General features: G+C 46.0%; 1 protein-coding gene and 1 pseudogene across 1 annotated transcript in view; one reads left to right on the top strand and one right to left on the bottom strand.

The window, feature by feature from the left end:
* LOC132592142 (cytochrome P450 2J4-like) overlaps positions 1 to 17,247 on the bottom strand; it is a 96,437-nt pseudogene that overhangs the window by 13,712 nt on the left and 65,478 nt on the right.
* LOC118094000 (cytochrome P450 2J4-like) overlaps positions 1 to 17,247 on the top strand; it is a 68,518-nt gene that overhangs the window by 7,110 nt on the left and 44,161 nt on the right. The window contains exons 2-6 of the mRNA XM_060274313.1: positions 8,586 to 8,748; positions 10,400 to 10,549; positions 10,936 to 11,096; positions 12,256 to 12,432; positions 15,302 to 15,443. Coding sequence (XP_060130296.1) covers positions 8,586 to 8,748; positions 10,400 to 10,549; positions 10,936 to 11,096; positions 12,256 to 12,432; positions 15,302 to 15,443 — 793 coding nt within the window. The remainder of the gene's footprint in view (positions 1 to 8,585; positions 8,749 to 10,399; positions 10,550 to 10,935; positions 11,097 to 12,255; positions 12,433 to 15,301; positions 15,444 to 17,247) is intronic.

Here is a 17,247-nt window from a genome sequence, read left to right as displayed (position 1 = left end):
GTCCAGGTGCATTTCACCCCTGGCTCAGGCAGGACCGGAGGACCGTGGATGGCAGGAGATCCTGTTCTGATGGGCCAGTGATTATGTGCAGGAGCACTGCCCTGGCTACGTGACTCCTCGCTTGGGAGATTATGGTTGTTCCCAGTATCCCTAAAAGACCTAGGTCAGAGCTACAAAATGGTGGTGGAACAGTGAAGATCCATGAAGGAACTGATTTTCTATGATTTATTAAGCAGTTCCCGTTTTCCTAATACAAACTGCTGCGGTTTAGCGCAGTCTAGGTGGCCTGGATACATTGTAACAAGTCCTAATTGGATCAAGGTTTTGATGGGCTATCAGTGATTGTTCTCCTGTCAACACCTCGTCAGCGCTCACTCAAGCCTGCTGAGCTGAGCTGAGCTGAGCTGGGCTCTGCAGAACTAATGCATTGACCTGATTGGTCAACTAATGTATTGACCTGATTGGTTAAGGCGCGTCTTTATTCAAATAGAGAGTTCATTTAGAGATACGAGTACACAGTATCATTCATTCAGAAATATGGCAACGTAGATTCAAAGACAGCGGGGAAAGGAAAGAAAGCAGCCTTTATTATACCGGGCTTGTTCTCGAGGGGGTTCCAGGGTGCTGGTGTTGACGTGACTCCTAAGTGGGGTTGTTGAGTCGGATGGGGCTCCTGTGAAGGCATCTGGAACATCCTTGATTCCAAACTGGGACCTCGTTTAGGTGCCCCCCCTTCCTGTTCCCTAACAGTGCCCAATCCACATTGCTGAACCAGCCGGGCACAGAATGAGCTGGCTGTGCTCTGCAGGAGCGGCTACCGCCTGGCCATTTCAGCTGCCCTCTCCAGCTGTGAGGACGGAAGTGTGGGCAGAGGCTGAAGCTCCCTCGGGAACGCAACAGGGCGCGAGCTACACTCCACGAGGAGAGAAAGCGTGCACAATTCGCGGCCACAGCCCACTCGCAGGCTCCTTTCTTTTGCGGCGGCCAGGCGCAGAGGAATGCGTGGGCGACAACGAGGAGACAATACACCCGCCCTCCTGACTGGGAGCAAGCTGTGCTGCTCTCTCCGGACAACACCTGGCTCGTGATTAGTCCTGTCAGGGAATTTCCTGCGAGCCGTCTGGCGAAGGCGGAGATGCTGGAGAAGGCGGGCTTGCCTCCTCCTCAGCCACCTGAAACTCTGGCCTTCCTCACCGTCTTTTCTGCGATTGGTTCAGGGCCGCTCCATCCCGCCCCGTCTGGCCTGCCCCGTCAAGGGGGCTGGGTCATGCCATGTTTCATTGAGGTGGAGATATGTAGGCAAAGCTCCAGGCTGGACGGGAGCTTTGCAGCTGGGAAAGACGCGGTCTTCTCGACTGAGACCAAGAGAGCACACAAGGGAGAGGTGGCCGCCCAGCAGCTTCCCCCCAATTGCACAGGACTGGGAAAACATCCTGCGCGCACGTGAAGGGATTGTGCCCGCCCGCAACTCCACCTCCTGCTCAGGCGGAAGTGGCTCTGTAGCATGAGGAGGAGTGGGAGAACAAATGGGGGGGGAACAGTGCGGATGGCGTGCATGCCAGCAGTGAGGGCTTTGCGTGTCACGTCTGAAACGCATGTCATAGGTTTGCCATCACTGGCTTAAGCTATGCTTTAAACCTGTGGGTTTGGCCCCCTTGATATTGAGGGATGATTTTCAATCATCGTGGGAAAGGGAGGTCTTAGATGAAGTACAGACTTGCGGACTGTCACACCTTTACTTGGATTCTATGACGTACAGTCAAGCTAGAGCTGTGATTGCTCAGAGATAGGGCGATATTGCTAGACAAGAGGACATAGCCCTTGTGAAACCAGGGATGTTCCTGGGGGAGCAGATCTATCAGGTTACACCAGCTCCTTACCTCGCGGTAATCCACTATGTGGAATACCGTAGACTCCTCACTGCGGCCAGATTGAACGTCCTCGAATCTGCAGTATTATGGGGAAGGTACAGGGGAGTTCCATACGATCCGAGAACTTGCCATTGTGCCTTGGGTGAGGTAGAGTCTTCCGAACATATCCTCCTGAGTTGCCCTTTCTATGACGATTTAAGACAATGACTCATAGCCCCATGCCTATCTCAACTTAGCTCTCTATCCAGAGAAAGTCAGGTTGTATATTTGTTGAATAATCCCACTGGGAAAACAGCTTTCTTGGTGGCCAAATTTCTCTTCCTAGCTCTCAAGCGTCGTAAGATTAAAATCAACTGCATTGATGCGGGTTTATCCGTAGAGCCTTTTTAGTGCTGCCCATGTTTTATTTTAGTTTCTAGATGTCTTAGATGTTTTAATTTTGTACTGAGAAATGTATCTTTTCTGACTGACAGTCGAATAAAAAATGATGATGATGATGACTGCTGCCCTTCAGTACGCCATCCTGTTGGTGCCCTAATAATAATAATAATAATAATAATAATAATAATAATATATTATTATTATTTATACCCTGCCTATCTGGCCGGGTTGGCCCAGCGACTTCCAACAAAATATTAAAATACAGATATCCATCAAACATTAAAAGCTTCCCTAAACAGGGCTGCCTTGAGATGCCTTCTAAAGGTCTGGTAATTGTTATTCTCTTTGACCTCTGGTGGGAGGGCATTCCACAGGGTGGGTGCCACTACCGAGAAGGCCCTCTGCCTGGTTCCCTGTAACTTGGCTTCTCGTAGCGAGGGAACCGCCAGAAGGCCCTCAGCGATGGACCTCAGTGTCCGGGTAGAACGATGGGGGTGGAGACACTCCTTCAGGTATACTGGACCGAGGCCGTTTAGGGCTTTAAAGGTCAGCACCAACACTTTGAATTGTGCTCGGAAACGTACTGGGAGCCAATGTAGGTCTTTCAGGACCGGTGTTATGTGGTCTCGGAGGCCGCTACCAGTCACCAGTCTAGCTGCCACATTCTGGGTTAGTTGTAGTTTCCGGGTCACCTTCAGAGGTAGCCCCACGTAGAGCGCATTCCAGTAGTCTAAGCGAGGGATAACTAGAGCATGCACCACTCTGGAGAGACAGTCCGCAGGCAGGTAGGGTCTCAGCCTGTGTACCAGATGGAGCTGATAAACAGCTGCCCTGGACACAGAATTGACCTGCGCCTCCATGGACAGCTGTGAGTCCAAAATGACTCCCAGGCTGCACACCTGGTCCTTCAGGGGCACAGTTACCCCATTCAGGACCAGGGAGTCCTCCACACCTGCCCACCTCCTGTCCCCTACAAGCAGTACTTCTGTCTTGTCAGGATTCAATCTCAATCTGTTAGCTGCAATCCAACCTCCAACCGCCTCCAGGCACTCACATAGGACCTTTACCGCCTTCACTGGTTCTGATTTGAAAGAGAAGTAGAGCTGGGTATCATCCGCATACTGATGAACACCCAGCCCAAACCCCCTGATTATCTCTCCCAGCGGCTGCATGTAGATGTTAAAAAGCATGGGGGAGAGGACAGAACCCTGAGGCACCCCACAAGTGAGAGCCCATGGGTCTGAACACTCATCCCCCACCACCACTTTCTGGACACGGCCCAGGAGGAAGGAGCGGAACCACTGTATGACAGTGCCCCCAGCTCCCAACCCCTCTAGATGGTCCAGAAGGATGTTATGGTCAATGGTGTCAAAAGCCGCTGAGAGATCCAGCAGGACCAGGAAGCAGCTCTCACCTTTGTCCCTAGCCTGCCGGAGATCATCAACCAGTGCGACCAAGGCAGTTTCAGTCCCATGATGAGGCCTGAATCCCGACTGGAAGGGATCCAAATGGTCCGTGTCTTCCAGGCATGCCTGGAGTTGTTCAGCAACCACTATCTCAATCACCTTGCCCAGGAATGGAAGATTTGAGACTGGGCAATAGTTGGCCATATTGGCCGCATCTAAAGATGGTTTTTTAAGAAGCGGTTTAATAACTGCCTCTTTCAGTGGCTCTGGGAAGGCTCCCTCACAGAGAGAAGCATTCACCAACCCGCGAAGCGCATCACCCAGCCCTTCCCGGCTAGCTTTTATAAGCCAGGATGGGCAAGGATCAAGGAGACAGGTGGTTGGTTTCACTCATCCAAGCAGCCTGTCCACATCCTCGGAGGTAACAGATTGGAATTGATCCCACCCAACTTGACTAGACAGGACTCTAGCACTCCCCCGCCCCAGCCCTGCTCCCACGGTGGAGTCTACCTCTTCCCGAATCTGAGCGACTTTATCTGCAAAAAACTTTGCAAAATCATTGCAGGAGATCATGTGGCCCGTACTGGGCCCCGATGGAGCAAGTGGTTCTGCTAAATTGCGAACCACCTGAAAGAGTCTCCTGCTGCTGTTTTCCGCAGATGCAATAGAGGCGGCGAAGAAAGTCGCTACCGCCACTTTGTAGGCTCGACATTGAGCTCTAACCCGTCTCCGGTCAGCTTCAGAATGAGTTATCTGCCATTGGCGCTCTAGCCATCTCAGCAATTGTTTCATTGCCCTCAGATCCGTGGAGAACCACGGGGCTGTCAGGGCTCCATGCAATCGGAGAGGGCGCTTCGGAGCCAAACAGTCAATAGCCCTGGCTAACTCCACATTCCAGCGGGCCACCAGGGAATCGGCTGAAAGGCCATCAACATGGGATAAAGCATCCCCTACCACTCTCTGGAAACCATTTGGATCCATTAGGTGGCAGGGGCGGACCATCCGAATCGGTCCCACCTCCCTACAGAGGGGAAGGGTCACAGAGAAGTCCAGTTGCACCAGGTAGTGATCTGACCATGGCACTTCTTTAGTTTTGCTTTTGCTTAGTGTCAGATCACCAACATCCATAGAGGTGAACACCAGGTCCAAGGCATGTCCGCGGCTATGAGTTGGGCCAGACTTATTCAGGGACAGCCCCATGGAGGCCATGCTTTCCACGAAGTCCTGAGCAGCCCCTTGTAAGCTTGTGTCGGCATGGATGTTAAAATCCCCTAGGACAACCAAACTAGGTGTCTCCAGGAGAACATCCGCCACAACCTGAAGCAGCTCGGGCAGGGAATCCTTGGTGCAGTACACCCAAAGGAATCCTGTACACCCAAAGGAATCCTGTACTTCCCCTATTGCCCAACTTCCAGAACATGCACTCAGAGAACTGGGTCTTCCCAATAGGACGCCTGGTATAAACTAATTCTTAGAATTTTGAAGTGTCAGGCATAGCTCTAGTGGCTTTAGCCCAAACGTAGCAGAGTTTTCCTGCACAGCGCAGAAGCTAGTTGAGGTGGAAATGATTAGTTGGCTAGACGCAGAATAACTATTTACAGGATTTATTAAAAGAAAATAAAAGCAGCAGAGTTTCTGCATACAAAGCAAAGCAAAATAAATCCCCCCCCTCTCTCTCTCCAACCACACGCAGCACTCCTACTCCTAACACCCAACAAGAAACAACTGTGCTAGCATTCCTAGATAACAGAGTTCAGTGCTGGCCGTTAACCAATCAGAGAGTAGTTTCCAGGTCAGGCAGACCTTGGCTTTCTGCCAAGAGTAAATTGACACTGCCTTGAGTTAATTGTATGAAGCAAGAATCTGTAAGTTTCCCATGAGAACTAATTAACAGAAACTGAACACCCCCTCACAGATTCTGCTGGACAATTAACATCAATTAACACCTGTGTAGGAACCTTTACTGTTCACTCATTTTTCCAGCAAACCTAAACCCTTGCACATTTGCTTGTTCTTTATCTTTGCCAATGGTTTAGTTAATACATCTGCCACATTTTCTTCACTTGATACATAAGTACATGTGATTACATTGTCTTGTACACAGCAACGAACATTTTGGTATTTTACAGGCAGACCTTGGCTTTCTGCCAAGAGTAAATTGACACTGCCTTGAGTTAATTGTATGAAGCAAGAATATGTAAGTTTCCCATGAGAACCAATTAACAGAAACTGAACAGTAATGACTTCCTAAAAATCACTGCACCCCCCCCCCCACAAGGCCTAGGTTGCTGTGCGTAAGAGAAACCTGGTGGACAAGCAGCAGCAAGAACAGGCCCATCTGCTTCATCCAACCAAGTCTCCGTTACATATGCCAGGTCAAGTCCTCCATCCACGATCAAGTCATGGATAACAGTGGTCTTATGGATCATTGACCTGGCATTGCACAGCAACACCTTCAGGTTGTGTGGGTATCCCTTGCTGATTTGAGTATCCATCTGGTCAGGACCAGACCCGGAGGCAGGGATAGTCCTCAGACAACGACTAAACCTGCCTCCTCGGTAATGACATGGTCTGGTCTTAGCGTAACTCCTCCTCCTACCCGTGATCACTGAGATCAGTTGTCCCAGTGCATCCCCCCCTGTGGAATCTGCCCCAGCCATTTTGTTGGCTGGGACCCACTCCCCAGCAGCCCTGACCCCTCCCCTTAAAATCAAATTTAAAACCAATACAGAAAACAACCAAACAAACAAAACAGTAAACAACAGAAACCAAAAACAATAAAAGTTACAAACACATCAAAATTACAAACAGAGCAGCAGCGGCACTGTTTCAGGCCTCCTAGGAGCCTTAAAGCTGTGGTGGAGTATGGGGCCTGCCCCCAGGCCCAAGGTGGACAGTGGGCTTCAGGGGGAGCAGTCCTCCCAAACACTCCCTGGCAGAGCAGCAGCAGCAATGTTCCAGGCCTCCCAGGAGCCTCAAAAGCTGTGATAGAGTATGGGGCCCGCCCCCAGGCCCAAGGTGGACAGTGGGCTTCAAGGGGAGCAGTCCTCCCAAACACTCCTGGCAGAGCAGCAGCAGCAATGTTCCAGGCCTCCCAGGAACAACTCAAAAGCTGTGGTGGAGTGTGGGACTCGCCCCAGGCCTATGGTGGAAGTGGGCTTCAGGGGGAGCAGTCCTCCCAAACACTCCCTGGCAGAGCCGCAGAAGCCTAACAGCTACCTATGCTGCCTTTATCCTACTTTGTATAGTTTTATGCTTTCAGTATTAATCAGAATCTTGCCCCTTTATACTAGTTTTAATGTCATTATGCGTGTTGTTTATAGCTGCTAGTTGAAGGGCACTTATCTCCAAAGTACATTGTGTAGCACAAGAAGCTGAATTAATAAAACAGCTTATTACAATATGTTCTTGATCCTGTATTTCTTCTGTTCTATTGCATATTGCCACATGGCCACATGGCCTAGAATGCTGTGTACTTCTCCCCTTCCAACAGATGGAAGGGCAACAAGTTGAATTGGCAATGAAGCAGGAGCACATCTTGCCTTTCCCAGCAGCAGCTCACGTGTAACTAGAGAAGACGAGACAAACGGAACAGGCACCTTTCCACTGCCTCCTCTGCAAGCATTTACTCTTTGTCAGACCATAGTTTATTTTATTTGTTTATTAAATACAATTATGAGCCTTTTCTCAGCGAAAACTTCAAAAAATACAAAATCACTCAACTATCATATATGAGCATATTAACTTTGAAAACATTGGAATTGGTAATAATCTCTAGCCAGTTATAGGTAGGTAGCCGTATTGGTCGGCTGTAGTCGAAACAAAATAAAAAAAATCCTTCCAGTACCACCTTAGAGACCAACTAAGTTTGTCATTGGTATGAGCTTTCGTGTGCATGCACACTTCTTCAGATACCTGTGTGCATGCACACGAAAGCTCAAGCCAATGACAAACTTAGTTGGTCTCTAAGGTGCTACTGGAAGTAATCTCTAGCCCAGACATGTATCATCTTAATTTCTTACCATATATTTGTATGGTGGTGATGCTCCTGTTGTGATCCACCATGGGTCTGAAACCTGACCCAGGGCTCCGGCCCAGCCTTGCCAACCTGGTACCCTCCAGATGTTTTGGACTGTGATGCCAATAGTCAGGGATGGTGGGAGTTATAGTTCAAAAGCATTTGGTGGTCTACAGATTCCACATCCCTGCACACACAAAGATTGTGGCAATGACTTGTGCATCTACTTGTCTGTCTTCGGATGGCTGGTCACTATGAAGTGTTTCTGCTGCTCTGATCCTAGGCAGAGGCAAAAATGGAAATGAGGGATTAAAACAAATGGATTGGAATTATGAGAGGGCGGGAGGAAGGCAGGAAAGCAGGCAGGCAGGCAGGAAGGAAGGATGGAAGGAAGGAAGGAAGGAAGGAAGGAAGGAAGGAAGGAAGGGGAGGACCATACTCTATAATTTAAATTCAATTATGAAAACTCTTTTTAAAAAATTACTCAACCATCAGATATGAACTTATTAACTTTTAAAACATTGGAATTGGTAATAATCTGTAGCCCAGACTGTATCATCTTAATTCCTTGCCATATAGTGGGAGTTATAGTTCAAAAGCATTTGGTGGTCTACAGGTTCAACATCCCTGCACACAAAAAGATTGTGGCAAGATGATTTTCTGGCAATGACTTGTGCATCTACTTGTAAAACAAATGGGTTGGAATTATGGGAGGGCGGAAGGCAGGCAGGAAGGCAGGAAGGAAGGGGAGGAGAAGGAGGAGGGGGAGGGGAAAATGTTCGTAAGAGAACTGCAAATAGTGAGAAACTGCAGAGGTTAGGGAGGATGACCTTATCGTATTAAGTTGAAATATCCAACTGTGTTTTTTGAACACATCATTCCTCTCCTCTCTTTTGAACCAAATGGTAGCTGGGAAAGCAACACGGAAATATTTTCACCCTATGGATAGGACATCTACCCATTGTAGTACTGTCTGGATTCCAAGCAGTGAAAGAAGCTCTCATTGACCACTCTGAAGAACTAGACGAGCGACCAGAGACTCCTTTCCTTATGAAAATAGGAGAAGGAAACGGTAAGTAGTGAAGAATGAAAATTTCTACTGGTATTTTCCCAAGACAAAACATTTAAAGGGCTGTCCAGAAAAAGAGAATATGGTGCAGAATTCACCCTCAATAAAGAAAACCTGTCTGGTCGGACCAGTAGAAGTTGGAACTGGTTGGCATCACACATAAAAACAGTGTGGGGAAAATTGGCTGAATTGGGTTTGTTTGGTTTTCCATAATTTTTTATTGAAACTTTTCAGCAACACTAACTAATCTAAACAAAATTAAAAAATTCCTCCCAGCAGCACCTTAGAGACCAACTAAGTTGTCATTGGTATGAGCTTTCATGTGCATGCACATTTCTTCAGATACACTGAAATAGAAGTCCACAGACGTTTATATGTGGTGAGAGGGGGGGAATATCTAAGAAGGGTGATTCATAGAATCATAGAATCATAAAGTTGGAAGAGACCACAAGGGCCATCCAGTCCAACCCCCTGCCAAGCAGGAAACACATGCTTGATTGACTGACTGATGGCTGTCAATGACTGATAACGACTGCAAATGGTCTTGCATGAAAAAGCAAGTGTGAGATGGCTTTATCATGTATAATGAGATAAGAATCCAATGTCTTTGTTCAAACCAGGTCTGCCCATGGTTTTAAGCTTGGTGAAAAGTTTCAGATCAGCAACAGAACTACAACTTATCACCAAGCTTAAAACCATCAGTCCTCGCAGAAAACCCTTAATTGAATTGGGTTTGTGATTTGACTTTACTACTAGTATTTAACATTATGAGAAAACTCAGGTGATACCTGCAACTTCACTCTTTGTTGAAAAAATTACCACTGTTGATAAAGATAAACCCAACTCCTTTGTTAGCTTTGCTAGGAATAATAGGTCAATCAAAGCAACATTTATTTCATTGGGAGATGATGACCTTTTTGCTGGTAAATGCTTGCTTTGAAAAAGCTAAATGTTGACACTGTACCACAGGGCTGTCAATAGACTCATGAAATCCTCAGGTGTGGTCTGTTGCTCTGGCTGAGAAACTGACCTGCCAGGTCAGGGTGGCCAGAAGCAAAATAAGTTCTTTATCCTTCTACAACACTCCATCCATTTGTCTCCTAAATGAGAAGTGAAATTTGATCATGACGACCTTCCATGGAAAGATCTAAACCAGGGGTCCCCAAACTAAGGCCCGGGGGCCGGATGCGGCCCAATCACCTTCTAAATCTGGCCCGCGGACGGTCCAGGAATCAGCGTGTTTTTACATGAGTAGAATGTGTCCTTTTATTTAAAATGCATCTCTGGGTTATTTGTGGGGTCTGCCTGGTATTTTTACATGAGTAGAATGTGTCCTTTTATTTAAAATGCATCTCTGGGTTATTTGTGGGGCATAGGAATTCGTTCATTTCCCCCCCCCCAAATATAGTCCGGCCCCCCACAAGGTCTGAGGGACAGTGGACTGGCCCCCTGCTGGAAAAAGTTTGCTGGCCCCTGATCTAAACTGTGTAATAAATGAAGACAGATTCTGCATGAATTTGTAATTCTTTGCTTTAGCGAGACTAAGCAGCTCTTACATGCAAGGGAATGAACATCACTAAACATTGTTTGTTCTGAGATGGCAACTTTTCACATTGATTTCTGTAAGTAATTATTTCTCATTGATTTTCCATAGGTATTGCATTTTCAAATGGTCACACCTGGAGGCAACAGAGACGCTTTGGTGTAGTTACTATGCGGAAGCTGGGGCTGGGGAAGAAAGGCATGGAGCACCAATTAGCAGAGGAGGCCCATCAGCTCGTGGAGGTTTTTGCACGTTCAAAGGGTATGTGATGAGGGGCGATGGTGCTGAGCTGACATATGAAGATATATTTGTGTAGTACCACTGTCCATTTTAGAAAGGAATGTGAAATGTTTTTCTTGGTTCCTAATGGAGATCTCAACAGTTTCTCTTGGCCGCCATGAAATCCCACTCTCAGTATGAACAGGAGCAGCTGAACTAACATCATGTTGTTGTTGTTTAGTTGTTTAGCCGTGTCCGACTCTTCGTGACCCCATGGTCCAGAGCACGCCAGTCACTTCTGTCCTCCACTGCCTCCTGCAGTTTGGTCAAACTCATGTTAGTACAGTAGCTTTGAGAACACTGTCCAACCATCTCGCCCTCTTTCATCCCCTTCTCTGAACTAACATAAGTATAACTTTATTTTGCAGGTCAACCATTTGACCCCTCCATGCCCATCTCTAATTCAGTTTCCAACGTGATATGTGCTGTGGCTTTTGGGCACCGGTTTGCTCTTGAAGATGAAAGGTTCCAGAAGCTGATGGAAGCAATGGATTTTCTCCTAAAATTTTTATGTAGCTTCTTTCATGCTGTGAGCAGTCATTTCCATTCCTGCTAAACCAAACAGGCAGGGCCGTCTTGAGCAGATCGCGCGCCCTGGTGCTGAGGGGTGGAGATTGCTCCGCCGCCCGCCCCGCCCTCGCAGGGCGCAATTGGTTTCCGCGTGGCTCTGCCGCGTGGCGCCCTCCTTGCCAGGCCGGCACACAGCTTACAAGCCCCGCACTATGGTGCACTGCGCCACCGGGGGTCTACGAAGAGCCGGCCCTGCAAACAGGTGTCCTTTAATACCACATGCCAGTATTCTGGAATCCATTATGATAGAAGATAGAGTGTTGGAGAATTGAGATCAGGTTTAAATTGATCTGAATTTAAGTAAAGGAATTACATACAGTGGTACCTCGAATTACAAATGACTCGACACCCAAATTTTCCGAGTTCCGAAGGAAAAAAATGGCCACGCGATAACGAATTTACCGACATCCGAAGGAAAACCACGGGCGGCTTTAGATGGGGTTTCCTCGACTTACGAATTTTTCCATCTCCCCCCCCCATGCATTCCTATGGGGGAAAGCCATGGAAGCTGCTGTTTTCTGACTTACGAAGGTGCCGTCGTAACGGATTGAATTCGTAAGTCGAGGCACCACTGTAGTTGTGTTGCCATCAAGCAAAACTAGATGTGTCTACTCTCTGCCTACTTAGCAGTGGCAAACATGATGGCGTCCATGTATAAGGCCTCTGCAGCCACCACCTTGGCTGGAGTTTTTTTAAAAAATGAAAGAGAGACCAGCAAAGACATTCAAAGTTCAGTTCTCCACATTTCTACATCCATTACTAATTTGTAAAAGAAAAGTTTTCATGAAAGTTACTTGAATTTTCCCCCATCCCTATTCTCCACCTACCAGAAAAGGCCACTAACTTGTTCCAGGAAGGGTCCGGCAATTGTGCCCAGTTTTGGAATGATGCCTGGGAGCTGGAAAATATTTTGAGCCATAGTTTTCTTCCACATTTTCAGCTAGGGATAATTCACAGAATCCAATCATTGTGGGATTCCAGCAAAGTTATAGACACCTTCCTTCTTCTTAGTGTGACTCAAATTAACATGCTAGCCCTGAAGAAGAATGCAGATCATGTTTTTTATGTGACCAAGCTTCCTCATGGTAATGACAGCATTTCTGCTCTCTTTCCTTTAGCTTTATGAAATGCTCCCATGGCTCATGAAACATCTCCCAGGGCCCCACAAGAAGGCCTTGTCCTGCAGAGAGATGGTGGTTTCATTTGCAAAGGAGGAGATAGAGAAGCATAAGGAGAATCAGTCTCTGCATGAGCCACAGGATTTCATTGATTTCTATCTGCTTCAGATGGAGAAAGTAAGTATCAGCTTTGAAGCTGAATGCTGCTCATCCAAGGAGTCATTATATTCTGTGTAATCTCTTGCCTGGAAACCAGTACAGTGGTACCTTGCTTCTCAAACTTAATCCGTTCTGGAAGTTTGTTCCAAAACTAAAGCGTTCCAAAACCGAGGCACGCTTTCCCATAGAAAGTAATGCAAAAGGAATTAATCCGTTCCAGACTTTTATAAACAACCCTTAAGACAGCAATTTAACATGAATTTTACTATCTAATGAGGCCATTGATCCTTAAAATGAAAGCAATAATCCATGTACTGCACTATAAAATAAATAGGACAGTATTGTAGATGATAAAAATTAACATGAAAAAATTGATTCTTACCTGCACTGATGATAGTCATTGTTTGGATGGGGGGCTTTTATCCATTTCCATAATCACACAATCAATCAATTATAACACAAGAACAAGCTACAGTCACAAAAACGAAAAAAACCACACACAAAATGCAAAAAATAGCAAAAACAAAAGCACCAAATATAAGCTCCAAATATCACCTCAGAACACTGCAATCAGAAATGGAAGGCTTTGATTCCAATGGAGGGAACACAAATTAGCAGTGCAACAGTGAAAATGGAAGCTCAGGAGCTCATTCGGCTTCCGAAGCAAAGTTTGCAAACCAAAACATTGACTTCCAGGTTTGCAGCATTCATGTTCCAGGTTGTTCAGGAACTAAGGTACCACTGTATCTTTTTTTTTATCTCAGTTGAAAACGGCATTGAGTTCCCCCCAAATATTTCTCATAGTCAGTTTAGTTGCTAAAGTGGGTTGATATCCATCCATAAACATCTATAGAAATGGTTAAGAAATGTGAGTGTAAAGGAGTGGAAACAAGTGTGTTAAGGGCTCTTGCTTTGGAGCATTCCCTCTGTACATAATTTTTTCTGGATTGATATTCATCTCACATTCAAATGTGCACTGAGAAAACAGAAAATCCGAAACAAAATATTCTTAAGCTAAACTATGACTTCAAATCCCTGTCTCATCTATCTTCATATACTAGAAAGGACAAAAAATATTTTCATCTTTCCCTCTTTGAACAATGCTTAGTTATTATGGTGACAAAAGAATGGTTAAATATGTTTAGTGGAACTTACCATATTTCGCCACATAATTGTCACCTTTTTATGCCAATTATTCTTTTTAAAAAATGGAGTTGCGACAATTATGTGGTGAAAAACCAAGGCATGACCCTTATGCGAGGAAATAGTTTTTATTAACAAACATACTTATGTTAACATTGCTTATTACTTGTTACTAACTGTTTCTGGTGTGATTAGGATGCACAGAAAACTTGTGAACAGGTAAAAGTAGTCCAAATCAGGGCAAGGCAATTGCATGCGCACTGAGAATGCCCTGCGAGTGACTATTATGTGGCGAATGCTTTGGGACTGATTTTATGGCTTTAAAAAAGGAGCTCGACTATTATGTGGTGGTGTCCATTAGGCACTGAAATATGGTAGCACACATTTGGAATATCTGATGCCAGAGTTTCCACTGGATCCCTCTTTTCAAGGCCAGTGTTGGCTTATTATGCCAACCCACAGTAGCTACTGCTGTAAATACAGATATTCTTATAATAACCAGCTATGAAGCACAACACCCATGAGCCAGGCTGTGGCAGCTGCCTTGGACAGTGGAATGCCAACAGGAGGCATCTCTGGAGGTGTGCTGCCTAGCCAGCTGCTACCAGTACAGGAGAAGCAAAGGGGACAGCTTCTGGCAAGATTTCACCAAAATCTTCCAAGATCTCACCCAGCCCCCTGTTTTTGTTGCTGTTTTGTAGACACTGCTGTGCAACCCAGGTAAGGCAGGCGGCAGCAACAGGCTTTCTTCTTCTTCTTTGGCGATCACTCGTAGCTGAGTAGGATTGTCTTCCATGAACACGGTTTTAACAATGGGTCCATAAGTGACTGTGGAGGCCAATTCTGGATTTACACGTCCTTCCACAATGGGGACATTTGTTTCTGGGTGGTAGTTGATCAGTGGTGACCCCACTGGGCGTGGTAATTCAGTCAGGGAAAAAGGGAGGCAGACTATGTTTAGGGCACCTTTCTAGCCCCTCCCCCTTTTTGGAGTGAGCAGAGTGGATCCTAAAAAGGGCTGTTCAGTCATGGATACAGCTGCTGAGCTATTCAACTGCCTCGTTCCTTGAGTCAGAATGACTGAATCTGTATCCACCGCCCATGTGCTGGTTCATGATTTCACGATCCTGCCCCCGTTACCATATGGGCCGATCACCATGGAACTTTTGGTGTTTGGGTTTGGGGCGGGTTTTTTGGAAGACACCTGTACATGAATTTGTTTTGCGTGTGTAGATCAGTGCACACTGACCAATACACAGTCTTCGCAGTAAGGCTCTGTTCTGCTGGCATGAGTAGTCACAACGACTGGTAAATTCTTATCTCCTGCAGCTTTCACCCACCTTTACAGCCATTGTAACATACTTCTTTGTATCATCCGTCTGTTCTGCCGTTTATGACTTCTTGGATCATTCTTTGTCTTGCTCCTCCCCTTTGACCTTACCACCTTGGGTGACCCTGCTGGGAGTATGAGATTCCCAATGGCTTCACTCACAAGCGTCATAGGAATGTACAAGCCCACTCACCACGACAAGGTGATGATCCAGCGAGTGACGGCAGCAACAGTAGGGCGGTGGTGGCAGCAGCTTCCCTTTTCACCTCAGGCAGTGTAAGAGGACACCCCACCCCTCATGAAGCATGTGTGGGTGGTATGGTAATAAGTGGGGGGAAGAAGATCAAGTAAGTGCTGAAGGACAGGTTGTAATGCATATAAATGACATGTCGCTTTCCCTATTTTCAACACCAGAGCAGGAATGACCCAGAGTCCACCTATGCTGAAGAGAATTTGGCTCAGTGCATTACTGAGCTCTTCATAGCAGGGTCAGACACAACCACGGGTTCTCTGAAATGGGCACTTCTCCTCCTGGCAAGTCATCCAGATATCCAAGGTGAGAGAGGAGAGCCAGGGCTTCTGTGGATCACTGTGGTGGACCACAATTCTTTAAAGGTTTCATATCGGAAAGAGTTAAAAGTGAGTTTATGATGTAAATTATGGAAGGCAAACGAGATTGAAATAAGCTAAATGTTTTTGACTTACATGTCTGGAAAGATAGTTTTTCCCGCCAGCATTTTCCTACATAGTTTCTGGAACCTATAAATAACAGAAGCAAAAATGTAAAATGCCCAGAAAGCTGGGACCCGGGGAAAATATGGGCCTTGCCCTAAATTCACAGAATGAGCAGAATAGTTATGTAATAAAATAAAATGTCCCTAAGAAGTTTAAAGTTGGACATGAGTTTAATTGCATTGCTCTGTCATTTGTCATCATTGAAGCCTACAATTGTAGAGTTGGAAGAGACCCCAAGGGTCTTCTAATACAACCCCCGGCAATGCAGGAATCTCAACACATGCTCCTCCATCCAGGTTGATACCAAACCACAAGCTGCTATGCAAATCTGCTAGCAGTTTCTTTATGCAGCAAATGTACAAGAATGCTCCTGCTGTGAAATAAGTGACCGGCCTCTCCATGCTCCAGTACATGAGGGACATGGGTAGTGCTGTGGTCTAAAGCACTGGCCGCTAGGGCTTGCTGATTAGAAGGTCGGCAGTTCAAATCCGCATGACAGGGTGAGCTCCCGTTGCTCTGTCCCAACTTCTGCCAACATAGCAGTTCGAAAGCATGCCAGTGTAAGTAAACAGGTAGTGCTGCGGTGGGAGGTAATCGGCATTTCTGTGCACTCTGGCACTCATCATGGTGTCCAGTTGAGCCAGAAGTGGTTTAGTCATGCTGGCCACATGACCCGGAATGCTGTCTGTGGACAAACACTGGCTCCTTCACCTCCTTCCTTTGACTGGACTTAACTGCCCAGAGGTCCTTTACTTTTACCTTTACATGAGTGATGCTAGCCAAAGATCAGGTGAGGAAATGAGGATTAATGAAACAAAGTAGGAAATATTGGGGGCCGGGGGTGAAGACTATACAGGTGAAAGTTGGAAAATTAGAATATTGTCGAAAAGTGCATGAGAGCCAGTGTGGTGTAGTGCTTAAGAGCGGTAAGACTCGTAATCTGGTGAACTGGGTTCGCGTCTCCGCTCCTCCACATGCAGCTGCTGGGTTTGTTGTGGGGGAAGAAGGGAAAGGAGAATGTTAGCCGCTTTGAGAATCCTTCAGGTAGTGATAAAGCGGGATATCAAATCCAAACTCTTCTTCTTCTTCTTCTTCTTCTTCTTCTTCTTCTTCTTCTTCTTCTTCTTCTTCGTAACTTATTATTATTTATTTTTCTTTTAATTTTTACAAATGCTTTCTTTTCGAAATTCCACAGTAATAAAACAAATAGTTAACATAATACAAAAATAAACATCGCTATTACATTTCATTAATTACATTCCATTTATAATTGACCTGCCTAACGACAAATAATTGCAATTATAATAAAGGCTTGACATATCTTGCTTTGCATGTCATGCATCTATCTCATATATTGGCTTCACCTTTTAAATTGCATTGCTGAAATAAATGCACTTTTTGATGATATTCTGAATTTCCAAGGTTCACCTGTATATATGGTTCTGGTAACCAGAAACAACTGAGATGAGCTTCACTTTCAACCTTTTCACACCTGGGATCTTGAGTGGGGACGAACCATTTACACTGACTTGAGCTTCCTGGAGAAATTGGTGGCCTATGAAAGCAAGAAACTGGGACTCATTCACAGAGATTTATGGAATATGTTCAAGGGAAATAAATGTCCA

The sequence above is a fragment of the Zootoca vivipara genome, chromosome 5 (genome assembly GCF_963506605.1).
Source record: "Zootoca vivipara chromosome 5, rZooViv1.1, whole genome shotgun sequence".
Classification (NCBI taxonomy): Eukaryota; Metazoa; Chordata; class Lepidosauria; order Squamata; family Lacertidae; genus Zootoca; species Zootoca vivipara.
Note: the sequence above shows the minus strand (reverse complement) of the source record. Positions and strands in the feature narration are given on the sequence as shown.